This window comes from Carassius auratus, linkage group LG28B (assembly GCF_003368295.1).
Source record: "Carassius auratus strain Wakin linkage group LG28B, ASM336829v1, whole genome shotgun sequence".
In the NCBI taxonomy this organism is placed as follows: Eukaryota; Metazoa; Chordata; class Actinopteri; order Cypriniformes; family Cyprinidae; genus Carassius; species Carassius auratus.
Genome location: NC_039293.1, coordinates 2,184,094 through 2,197,675, shown reverse-complemented (window position 1 = coordinate 2,197,675; position 13,582 = coordinate 2,184,094). Strand labels below are relative to the sequence as shown.

General features: G+C 38.9%; 1 protein-coding gene across 1 annotated transcript; it reads right to left on the bottom strand.

Annotated features, from left to right (window-relative positions):
* Positions 1-2,514: 2,514 nt before the first annotated feature.
* Positions 2,515-7,850, bottom strand: LOC113067528 (butyrophilin subfamily 3 member A2-like). Its single transcript, XM_026239910.1, has 6 exons — positions 7,787-7,850; positions 7,216-7,566; positions 4,734-5,006; positions 4,390-4,475; positions 3,559-3,669; positions 2,515-2,685 (listed from the first exon to the last, which is right to left on the bottom strand). The coding sequence occupies exons 1-6, from the start codon at positions 7,848-7,850 to the stop codon at positions 2,515-2,517; spliced, it is 1,056 nt and encodes a 351-aa protein (XP_026095695.1).
* Between the last annotated feature and the right edge of the window lie 5,732 nt (positions 7,851-13,582).

Below are 13,582 nucleotides of genomic sequence, written 5' to 3'. Positions count from 1 at the left end.
TTAGATATTTTGTTGATGAAAACAGACTTGCATTAATAATAAAATTATAATTTAAAAAGACAAATTCACCTTGGTCTATTATCCCATTCTCATTATTTAGTTGACCAAGTTCTGATGAAAAACAAGAACAAAGTCAAGATAAGACAACATTAAATAGAGATAACATCACACATGGTAACTAAATAAATGAATAAATCAAATATATACAGTTGTGCTCATGAGTTTACATACCCCTTGCAGCATGTGCAAAATGTTAATTATTGAAACAAAATCAGAGGGATCATGAAAATTGCATGATATGTTTATTTAGTACTGTCCTGAATAAGCTATGTCACATGACAGATGTTTACATGTATTCCACAGGACAACATAATAACTGAATTCATGAAAATGACCCCATTCAAAAGTTTACGTAACAGTGAATTTTAATACTATGTGTAATTTCCTGGATGATCCATGACTGTCTTTCTGTTTTGTGTTGGTTGTTCATGAGTCCCTTGTTTGTCCTGAGCAGTTCAAATTTCTGCTGTTCTTCAGAAAAATTCTCCAGCTTCTGCACATTCTTTGATTTTCCAGCATCTTCTGCATATTTGAATCCTTTCCAATATTGACTGTATGATTTAGAAACCCATATTTTAACACTGAGAATAACTGAGGGACTCATGCATAACTATTACAAAAGGTGAACACATTTACTGATGCTCAAGAAGGCCATACAACGAATCATGAGATGGGTGGGGAGGGGTAGTAAACTTTTTTCATTGGATGATCTGGCTAAATTGTACTTATTTTGTCTTCTGATAAACATGTAATTATTTATGTAGCTAGTCCAGTACTAAAAGAATTACATTATTCAGGACAGTACAGTACTAAATTAACAACAGTACTAAACAGTACTGTCTAGTACTGTTTAGTACTGGACTGCACTAAATAAAAAATGCAATGGTATTCTTTATATACCATGATATATATTATCATGATCCCTCTTATTTTGTTTCAATTAAAACATTTTGCACATTCTGAAAGGGGTATGAAAACTTATGAGCACAACTGTATTAATATGTATATTTTACAAACGTGTCTAAAAAGTATAAAAAAAAACAAAACAAAAAAACAGTTCTGGTCACCATTTCATGAATATATATAAAAATATATTGTGGATGAAAAGAGACTTTAAAGTGATAGTGAAATAACTTTCTGTCTTTCAGAACAAAATTACACATTTATTCAGTCCTGCATGTATGTCCACTGTTGTACACTTTAAGTGGACTGAGAAATGAGTAAAACATCTCAGGTTCTAATGTAACTTCTGTATCCTGATGGAGGGAATGAGATATGGAGTCAATGACTTACACTAGGGGTCGCAATGGAGACACCTCTAATACTTCAGTATTATTTGCATGCCCCCCCCCCCCCCCCCATCCTATGGATATAAAGACGTGGTGTGGATCCATTTATTCAGGTTTGTGCTAAGGAGCCAAGAAATGTGCAGTTCAAAATTGTGGCAGGAGGGTCTTGTTGGCTCCATTAGATAAAATAGGTTACATCATTAACTGAGACTTTTGAGTGCCAGAATGATAAATGCAGCTACGCAATCTCTCAACCTTTAACTGAGGTAAATAACCTCAGATCTTCCTATCTTAAGGGAACCGGGTTATTCTTTATTTGGGAAAGGTCACACCTAGTTGTTTACATTGGAGAAGTGTTCTCTTTACTCTTCAGAGAAAGGAACACTATGGAGACAACATCCTAACTCCTAAGGGGGAAGTTAGGATGTTAGGATGTGGAAATATGACATAAGGACTCACCTTTTGGGGAGTCCTACAAAGGGAAGTGTCAGTTTGGAGAGCCCTGCCTGATGAGGGGGAGATTACCTGCCACAGCGATACAGTGACAGGAGAAGACACAGGGTTATAGTGACACCAATAGGGAAACCAAACATTGGAAGAATACATCATATGAGGTCACTGTTAGGGAACCACTACATATGGAGCACTAGCCAAATAACAAGGGCTCACTTAAAGAGGGGCATACCATAAGTAATGGGCCTGTGAGTTATTTCCTCCACCAAATTTGCTTCCAGTGGGTGTTGAGGGGTATATTGGTCCTGGGTTCATCAAACCCTGGTAACTTCTCTGGGATGAAAATGTGTGGTCTTGGAGATTGTAACGCACCACTCAGGAACCTGACAGCCACTTTGTTCTTCCCCAAAGACCTGCCACGGTGTCATGTAGCTATTGCAGCCACATACTTTAAGGGTAGAAGTGGTTGCTTGATCTAGGCCTTCTTTAAAAAAGGAAAGTACTGACCCAACTGTTTAAATTAATGGATCATCCCCCCGAGAGGGACAACACCTAGTGAAAAGGCACCACTTCAAGGCATATAGCCACCTGGTAGAGGGGGTGCTTGCCTGTGTGATAGTGTTTACCTGACATGGAGATTCCAGAAGTCTGAACACAGGTGTCTGATTGTGCCCTGCCCATGAAAAAGAAGATCCTTCCTCTGGGAAATTCATCAGGGAGGGGTTGATGCTATCAGCATGAGCTCTGGGAACCAAGTCCAGTTGGGCCAGCAGGGCACAAACTTTAGGATTTGTTCTTCTTCCTCTCCAATCTTGCACAGTGTCTGTGCAATGAGGTATACTTGTACAGTTGCTGGGGCCAGCTGTGAGCTATTGCATCCATGCTGAAGGGACCACATAGATCAATTAAGGATTTCTGTGTGGCTAACAGGTCTTCTTGAGCCTCAGAAAATCAACTCCAAATGACCTGGCCCCTTCTAGGGAAAGTCTACACTCTCCTCAGAGCGTGACTTGTCATGAGAGTGCGTTGACCTCATGATTGAGGAATTCTGGAATGTGAGTGGCTCACAGAGACTTCAGGTGGCAAGCAAGTTGTGACATGCGACAGGAGCAGACACTGCCTTGACAGTTGATGTATGCCACCAATGCAGTGTGGTCGGTCTGGACCAACATGTGCTTGACCTGAACCAGGTCAATGCAATGCAGATTGTGTCAAGGCAGCTTTACATTATTAAACAGGGAAATAGTGTGCCATTCTCCTCTGGCCAGATGAAACCAGCAGTTTAATTTTAGCCTGCAAGAAAGTCAGACTGTGCAGAGGACTCATCTGGTTCCCGTGGTCCTGTCCCGATGGCCTTCTAAGTAACAAGGTCTTCAGAGGAGATCTGTCTCTGGGACTCATCTAGTTGACATGTGTGCCAAAGTGCCATAACCATCCTAGGACTCAAGTCTGAAGCAAGTACTGAGGCAGTTATATATGCATTAACCTCAATGGCATGACCGTGGCTGAGGAAGCCATATGCCCCAGGAGCCTCTGAAAATATTTCACAGTGGAACTGCTGTCTTGTTGAACAGGTTCAAGCAATTCAGCAATGACCAAGCACAATCCTCTGAGAGACGCGCTGTCATAGTGACTGAGTCCAACTACACACCAAGAACATAAATGCTCTGCACGGAAGAGAGCTTGCTCTTCTCACAATTGATGCAAAATTCCAATCAGGTTAGGTGCTGAATGACCGGTCCCTGTGTAAGCACACCAGTTCCCATGACTGAGGTACAATCAGCCAGTTGTCAATGTAGTTGAGGATGCCCATGCCCACTTTCTTTAGAGGGGCAAGGGTGGCCTCTCTGACTTTCGTGAAGACACCCTCACAGAGTGAACATGATTTACCCATGAACATTGACTTGGTGTGTGTGCCCCAATCACATAAGAAAGCAATTGTGGCCATCTGAGGATGAATGATATCAATCACACCTAGGAACACACAGACAGAAAGGCAACATTAAAAAGATGCTCTCTGTCTGTGCTTGCTTTTTTAGAAAAACCCACTCTTTTACAGAGAAACTCTCTTGTTAGTGGTTATTCTAATTTTTGGAAATGTATCTTTCTAGTTACTTGTTGAAATGCCCAGAGGGAACTCATCAGTGCATATGGGAGAAAGAGCTGCTAGAGTGTGCCGTAAGAATCCAACAAAACTTCTAGGCAGAGGGGAATGGAGAGAGAAGTACAGGCCTGTCGTTTCGGCTCCAAAAGAACAAATATGAATGTGTGGACTGACAGATAGGGAACATAATGACAACTATCCCTAGAACAGGGATAGGCAACTCCGGTCCTGGAGGGCCACTATCCTGCAGAGTTTAGCTTCAGCCCTCATAAAAACTCACCTGCCTGTATCTATGTAGTTATTCCGAAAACACTGATTGCCTTGTTCAGGTGTGTTTAATTAGGGTTGGAGCTAAACTCTGCAGGATAGTGGCCCTCCAGTACCGGAGTACTGTACTATCCCTGCCCTTAAATTTATTATTTAATCAAATATATTAAATAACAAACAAATAAGAATGTTACTTCTGTTTTTTTTTAAAAATGCAGCTATCAGCATTCCAGCATTCACAATGAGTAAAACAACAGCTGAAATCAAGAATATTGATGTCGTCCAAGGATTAAACCTTTTATCTGCAAAACAAAACAGTGAATCACATTGAGCACATTGTGTCCAGTCAAACATTTGTTATTGTTGATAAAAAATTATTAAAATGTAAAAAAAAATCATACATTGTGTTATAAGTGAAAATAAATTGAAATTAAATGTACAATACAACTTAAAAAATATATGATAGATAAAATAAGATAAAATAATGCACTAAATTGATAATTAATTTATCTAATCTACATCATCAAATAACCTCATGTAAAATAAGTATCAGTACATACTTGAGGCGATAATCAGTGTCTCCAGAATGTGATGTCTCAGTTTAACTCTACAGTGAATCTTGCCGACACTGTGATGTACAGTGATAGAGTGTTTGACTCTGAATCCATCTGTGTTTCTGCTTGTCTCTGCAGTTTCTGAACTCAAGCTGACTCCTTCACTGTTTAGCCACTCAAGAACAGGTTCAGGGTTCCAACCTTCAGATTCACATTGTAGATGAAGCCCTCCTGTATCATCAAATCCATCTACAGTGATCACTGGAGGACGTCCAACAGCTACAAATAAACATTAACTGAGTGTTCATAAACCTATATTTGTTCTGGCTTCTTTGTTAGTTTGATGCTGACAAGAGTACATAGGGGAGACTGGGAAAAGTTGTAACACTTTTTGCTTTAAGGTTTGTAAAAAAAAAAAAAAAAAAAAAAACATAAATCTGTACTGATCCTAGAACCAGGCAAGTTTGAAGCAAGCCTGCCTAACCAACCACCTCCACAGATTAAACAGCTTGCAACACTACTAAACACTTATTGATAATACCGACTCAGGAAGGAGATTGTCAATTTTGGGGCAAGTAACCAAGATTAATGGTAAAAAAGATGCACAGCATGACCATCACATGTAAATCTGTGATAGAAATCACAAACTGAAGACTTTCTTCAGATTGACTTCCCCCACCTAGGAGACAAGAACCAGACTGAGATTCCTTCTAGTCCCCTTTTGACTTCTGTTTCTCACAGAACACACCCTCACGTTCACAGGATGGCAGAAAGACTGCCTTTACATATGCACCAAAATGATGCCAAAAGTAGCAACTTTCATTTCCATGCATAATTCTATATCATGTATGTAACCCACACATTTTTACTATCATGTCCTAATCACTTACTGTGTATATTTTGAATAACTATTGAAGAGTTTATAGGATTATATTCATGTTGGATATTTAGGGGTTACAATCTTCATGCTTTAAACATTTATATGAATCAGTACTTTGTAAAATGTATTATATTCTTGTTATAGAAATCATGCCCAAAACATACTCTGCAAAAGCGGGAAAACTTGGACCATGTGAGTGATAAGGTAACATGTTGATTTAGGGATTTGGAGGAGAAACATAGTAACACCCCAAGCTAAGACAATTTCTAATGGGTTGAGACACCATTTGGGATGTGTCCAAGAGCATGCTTTAAATACTCAGGACACCATCATTATGCTTTTTGCCTTGTCTGCTTTTTGACACCGCTTTTTGCTTTGAGTCATTGCTTTTTGCACTAAGGCTTTAAGCCATTCTTTTTGCCCATGAATTCTTAAAGCGCCATTCCAGCATGTTTTTGTTTGCATGTCAGCAGCTCCTCTAAAACCATGAGGAGAACACCACACTGTAAATAATAAAAAGTTGAGGAAACTTAAAAATTTAAGGCAACCATCTTCAGCAGATTTTTTGTTTTGTCATCTTGCTGTTTTTAATCTAAAAAAATTTTGCTGAAGCTGGTTGCCTAAAACTCTTACATTTTCAGAACTTCCAATTTTTTATAGTGCACCTAGTCTCATCAAACTTTACCCTTTTCAGATAAGTACCGGCAACCTTTGTCATAGTGTCGTAGAACTGGTAAACTTTGTCTTTGTCATCTAGAAATAGAAGGCATCATGCTAGCTATATAGACGTTTCTAAGCGTTTATCTCTTCCTCCGGTGAAAATGTTGTTGCAAACGTAGCTGCGTGTCTGTCACTGTGTTTGGTAGGTGCTTGTGTGGGCGGTGCTGTCCCATGGAAACTGTGTTGGAAAGCTTGTGCTGTAGGGAAGTAAGTGCGTTTTGGTCACTGTTGGTCTATCTATCTATCTATCTATCTATCTATCTATCTATCTATCCGTCCGTCCGTCCGTCCGTCTATCTGTCTGTCTGTCTGTCTGTCTGTCTATCTATCTATCTATGTATTTATCTATTTATCTATAATCTGCACATCTGAATACTCTCGTCTACTACTCGTCTCTCTAGTCACTCTTAATGCTCTCAAGGCGGGCTTCGGTAATTTCTCTCCCCAAGGTGAGGTAATGCAATGCATTGTGGGGGAAAGGAGAATCGTTGCAAACTGCTGTAAGAAAGTACCTACTTTTTCGTATTATATTCCATTTTGTGATACCCAACAACATAAAATACAATGGATAACAGTTTAAATGTTTATTTCCATCAAGGAAATTGCACAAATTCGTTGAAAAATTAACCATGCAACACAGCCTTTAAATTATGCCCTTTGAGCTAAATTGATCTGTTTCTCTTACACTATTGATCTCTTAATGTTGATATCATATCACATTTGCTTATACGTCATCAAATTTTGTGAATCCAATAGGAGTAAACCATAATAGTTCTATGACAGTCTGCTTGATATTTATATGCCCTTATGGACCCCTTTACAACTGACCCCTACACCAAAGCTTCTTGTCTTAAATCATTAAATGTTTATTTTTATTGGTTTACTCACCTTCAACACTGACATCAACAGTAGCATCATCATACCAGGATTTGGACTGAATAAAACACTTATAACGTCCTTCATCAGAGATTTGGAAAGATGAGAGTTTGAGTGATGCATCTCCTCTCTGTAGTTCTTCATGATTTAGTTTTGTTCTCCCTCTGTAGGACTCAGTCTGCTCTGCATTTCTGTCATCATGATCTTCATAGAGATGCACTACTGAGTCTTTCAGATCAGATCTAAACCACTCCACTCTCATGTCCACAACACTGATGCTGGGCTTAACTGAACAGGGCAGAATCACATCTTCACCAGGTAAAGCAAATACTGTATCTGCAGGTCCCACGACTTCATACTGCTCTGTTATAAGAGAAAAAATTAAATTAAATTAAACAGTCCCAAAGATTGTGTTTTTTACCTCAACATGTGAACTGAGGTGTCAAAACTTGCTCCCCCTCATGCTGTTCCAAATCTATATAACTTTCTACAAAAAATAAATATTTAGCATAATGTTTATACATTACCAGACAGTTATGAGGGACAGTCAACTTTCAAAAGGACAAAATTTTTTAATGTGTACCAGAATTTCCAGAACACACGTCATTGAGTGTTTTGTCAGGTTTAATGTCACTGACACCACTCATTGTTGGTTCTCACATGTAAACTTATCAGAACTCAGTCACCCGGTTTCACAGCCAAGACTTAAGCCTAGTCCCAGACTAAGGTGTAACTATGAGGTGGTTTAACTGAAATAAACTTGAACTGACTGATCTTAGTAAGTAAGTGCAGGGCAATGGTTAGAAGTTTTAATCACGATTAATTGCATTATTTTTCTCCTATTAATTACAATAAATCACATTGTTATTCATAATATTCAATAATAAATTCAAAAGTAGTGTATTTGACTTTTTTCATTTTAAAGTACTGCTATATGAACAAAAGTGCTACAACATTTAATAACAAATAAGGTGTTTTTACAGCAGTATCCTTTTAAATAGTAGCAGTTAAAATATTTATTGTAAAACTCAACTTATTAATGTAATCAAATTAAATATAAAACTGAAGCTATTTGCCACTGCCAGGGCATTAAGGTTTTATATAAAATATTTTTGTTAAGTTTGTTATAGGATAAGAAGTTATGCTCAGAGCCCAGAGCCTCCATCAAGTGTAGACCTTCACTCAACCCAATGCAGCAGAGTGCGGCGCAGGACAACACTTGATGGGCGAGTGTGGGTGCGGACGCATAGAGACTCATGTGTGCAGGATGCGGGAGAATAAGGGTGTACTCACACAGCAATCTTACCCGTACCTGAGCACGTTTGACCTACAAAGTCTGGTTCGTTTGACTAATGTGCCACAGTTCATTTAGCCATCTGGCTTGGTTGGAAAAGGTGGGCCAGAGTGCAGTTCAGGTGGGCTCAGGCGCGGTATGCATGTAGTGAGTGGAGAGCAGAACTTCTGTTATATGCAGCATGATTGCATGATGTTGCTAAAAATTATCGCCATTATTTTGTGTATTTGGTGTAATGCAATGTGTCTATGCAGTTTAAAGTAAAAAAAAAAAAAAAACACAAAGTTATTTTCTATATAATGTACATTATTGTTGGTCCACTATGCCCGGCCTTTCTAAAACGCGTACATTTTTACAAATCTCATTGGTCTGAAAAGCGACATCTGCTCTGATTGACCAGCTATCCAGTGCGTTGTGATTGGCCAAATTCCTCAAGCGCGTGACGGAAATGTCATGCCACTTAACATACTGTGATGCAGAGTCCAAGCGCGACAAGACACAATAAACAAAACATATTACAAACAAGGCATTTGTTCCATCAAATGGGCATTTAATTATGGATTTAAATGATTTATACTGTCTTTTTACGCGTTACATTGCATATCTCTGCTGTCTTTACGTGCTATCGGAAATTTTCCTTTTCCTACTTATGAAGTAGTGATTACGAGCACGTTGCACACTTTTCTGTTTACAGTGAACAGTGGTTTGCTAATGTTGATGCTTAACCTAAATCCTTTTATGGGGAGTGCAGTTCATGTGAGCGCTGCTGCAGTCAGGCCCTCCCAAAATGCTCTCATTGGTTGATGACGACCCTCCAAAGTCAGCACTGATCAACATCCCACCCCTCCTTCCTTAAAATATATTAGTGCCTTCGTTTTGTCTCAAGATGCACACCAGTAATGTTTTTGTCTAAGGCATGTTTAATAAAAATTACTTAAATGTCCTAATTGAACTATGGCCTAATCCTGGCTTAATCTAAGCCCTGTTTATGAAACCGGGCCATCATATTTAACAGCAACAGTAAACATATAATGACAACTGAATTTGGGTCTGTTCTTTACAAAAGGCCATCGTCTGATACTTTTATGGTATTTTTTGGCCTTTGTGGCCTTTAAATCAGAAGCTTAAGACAGTTTGTTTATTCTACAGATTTACAACAATAAAAATAAATGTTATAATTATCTTCTTATTGCACATTACATTACATCTGGTGTGATAATCCTGCCCCAGAAACAATACAACATGTTTCCATGTAAAGTAGCATCTGTTGTTTCCCCACACAAACCTCAGCTCTGCATTAGTTCAGCTGAGGATTCATTCACTACAATAAACTACATACTGCCTAACACTACATAACACTGCCTGTTTACACTTTTGATTTAAATTACTTATTACATAGCTCTTTGGAATATTTGCTTCTGATTGGTAAATCTAGTCATTCAGTGGTCAAATATTTCTGGATAATGATTGTAATCCATGACAACATAATATAACTGACCGCTCATCCTAGAAACCTTTTTTTCAGTATGCATGTGTTTTGTTATGCAGTGCAATTTCTACAAAATAACGAAAAAGCTTTTAATATTTGTTTATTTAACAAGTGTTTGTGTATTAAGGTGCATAATGTACAGTAAACCTGGTATGAATGCAAAATAAACTCCTTCAGTTGGACTATGACCAGCTGATTGTACATTGGCCCTTATAAAAGTTACTTATTATATCTCTCTTCAGCTTTCTTTTACACATGAACATGCTTGAATACAAATAATTACCTGATCTTGAATTAGTAATTCCACAAATAATCAGGAGGGTCAAACAAATAAACTTCATCTCTGGAGGACACAGATGCTAAAATGAAAAACATGAAAAAAAAAGTAATGTATTATAATCAGAAAACTCACAGGACTTTGTTAACATGCATGTGTTATCTTTATGTTAGACATAACCAGAATGTATAAATTCAGAAAATCAATGTAGACTTGTAGAAGTTTATGTATAAGTATTTCTCAGTTCTGCCATGACTTACCTTTAACTCAAGAGTGTGAATAAATAAGATGATACAAGAGATCATACGGAGACTATCCCTGTTTTAGTTTTACTTTCTCTTATCACAAACATCTTAAGACTACACAGCCCCTCCCATTATACTAGTTAATAATTAACTAACTGAAATCTGGTGTTGACCTGATTTCTAATCAGATTTAATGTCATTTTAATGACTAACAGAAATAATCTTTCACTGTTGATACAAACATGACCGCCCTCTACAGGACAGAAGTGCTTTCTTATAATACCTTGCTGGAAGGCAATTAAACAAAAGGCTCTATTAAATTGGCTCCTTCCCGAGTTAACGTCCTAAGATTTTTTTTTTCTTCAAAAGCTTTTTCTGTATCTTAAAAAACTTGTTTTCCTTTTATTCAAAAATATTTTCCTCAAGAGACAACACAAGAGACATGAAGCATGTCAGGAGAGGTACGCAAACAATAATAATTGGTAAATAATAATTGGTATTGGTTGGGTTTTTTATGATACCGGTAGATTTTCAATACTTTTAAAACTGTACCAGTGCTTAAACGGTGCCTGAACCGTATACTTAAAAAAATATATATATACTTTTTAACCGTATTTCATGATCTGGGTCACTGTTTAATACTAAACCAAACATAATGTTTCTACTGTATCTCTGTCAATCTCTCTGATATTTAAATGAGTGCTGTTTGTCATTGTCTTTAATCAGTTCTGTGAATTACTGTATGCTCATTCTTTATAAAGTAGCAACAATGTAGTTTGTTAAGTACAGTACTGCGCAAAAGTCTTAGGAACACTAGTAATTTCACCCCAAAAAGGGTTTTAAGCCAGTTATTTATATCTTTTGCTGTAGTGTGTCAGTTGGAAATATCAGTTTACATTTCCAAACATTAATTTTGCCATTAATTTTAATAATAATCAGTGAGATTTTGAATGATGATCTAAATCCAGAAGAACTGTAGCAACATCTTCAAGACATTTTCACATTTTAAGAAACCTGCCTCCAAAGCTACAGTACTGTGAGAGGTTTTAGGCACTTGTGTAAATATGCTGTAAGTAAGGATTGCTTTTCAAAAATATTGTCATAAATGGATTTATCGATTAACTTCTATTAACTAAATAAAAATCAATATTTGGTGTGACCAATGCATTTGAAACAGCTTTTGTCTAAGTACACTTGCACATTGTTTTTCAGGTAGATTTGAAGAAAGCTTTCTTTAAGCGTCTTGGAGATACGACCACTCACTGGCCTCGAGTCCCACGTAGGAGATCGGAAGGATAAAGGGAGTAGTTACGACAGTGAAGGACAAGAGAGGACCAGGCTTGGGGTTTTATTTTTGTGTTTTGTTTTTGTTTGTGCATGGCAGTTGTCCACGAGGGGCTGTTGCATGATTTTGTGTTTATTTTATTATTAAAGTTTCTGTTTAAATGTTCGCCGGTTCCCCCCTCCTCCTTCCCAGCTTACGAACTGTGTTACATTGGTGCCAAAACCCGGGAGGAAGGAGGGACATGCTGCTGAAGATCCGCGGTGCCATCGAACATGGAGAACTCGAGGCGGTGGGCTGGAGTGAGTTGTCAGGGGGACTGACGAACTCGCTGCCAGCTGCCCGAGATGTGGAGGGACGGCTGCCGTCCGTGAAGGAGCGGAGTCACCGCCACCATTTGCCTGGAGGCCTGAGCCTGCTGCCATCCGCCATGATGGGAAGGAGCAGGAAACTGGGGACTCCTGCCGCCTGCTCAAGGAGTGTCCTTCCGTCCACCAAGGGCTATCCAGTGCCACCACCAGGCACAGTGGAAGAGTTCACCCAGCTGTTTTTAAGTAGAAAACAGTTTCATGAGTACCCCCTAGCCTGCGAGGGGCGACCTGACCTGCGCCATTCACCGGTCTCGAGTCCCACGAAAGAGCGTTTTGGTTTTGTTTGTGCGGTAGGGCTGGGCAATATATCTAACGATATGATCATGCGCATCTAATCAGTAAAGCTGCTTCTGTGATCACTGCTATATCACTGCTATATTCTGTGATCAAGCTACGCAATAGCACGTTCATTATCAAACGCGATTCATCTGCGATAATGAACGCGATATTGCGTAGCTTGTCAGCGATCTACGGCTCTGTCTATTAAATGCCACTCCAATTATAAGCAGGTGATGGCGATATAGCAGTGATCACGGTAGCAGCTTTACTGATTAGATGCACATGATCATATCGTTAGATATATCGCCCAGCCCTAGTGTGCGGCAGTCGTCCGTGAGGGGCTGTTGCGCTATTTTATGTTTATTTTGTTATTAAAGTTTTTGTTTAAATGTTCGCTGGTTCCTGCCTCCTTCTTCCCGTGACTATGAACGTTTATATATTGTTACACGCCCCTTCACCTCTGATGGTTTCCTCCTTCCCTCCAGCTCCACGTCAGTCCTCCAGTGTCCTGGTTTCACTTCAGATGCTTGTCACCATGGCTCCTCCTTGGACTACACTTTCTTTTGGCTGTGTCTCAGTCATTAGTCACCCTGATTCCTGCAGCCAAGCCTCACCATGGTTCCTTCCTTCCTCAACTCCAGTGTGTTCTTTAAAGGAGGGATAATCTCAGGGTTCATCTGTGTTTGTTTAGATTTTGCATGTTTTAGCTCAGTTTTTGTACAATTCTGCTCAGGATTCTGATTTAGAGGCATTCAGTCATAATCCTACAGATGGTAGCTTCTCACCAGTGACTCCTCAGCCAAACATATGTCAACCCAGGTCATGTTCTCTATTGGTCAGCAAACAATCCAACACTTCTGATTTAAAATGAAAGGGAGAGCCAACATCGAAGGATGTTGGTGACATGGCTATGGACACTTGGTTGCAACTAGCCAATTATCCCTGTGGTAATTGTTCCTGCTTAAAACCCCAAAGGCCAGAAGGATCCTGAGGATCCACTTTCACAGTCTTTATTCATACTGAAATCAAATGAGAGCTCAACGTATATATCATGGAAAGCTAACCTTGCTTTCTGGAATACACCATAGGCCTACATCTGTTCAACCAAGGGAACCAGCCAACAAGTGTCTAGCATACATAAA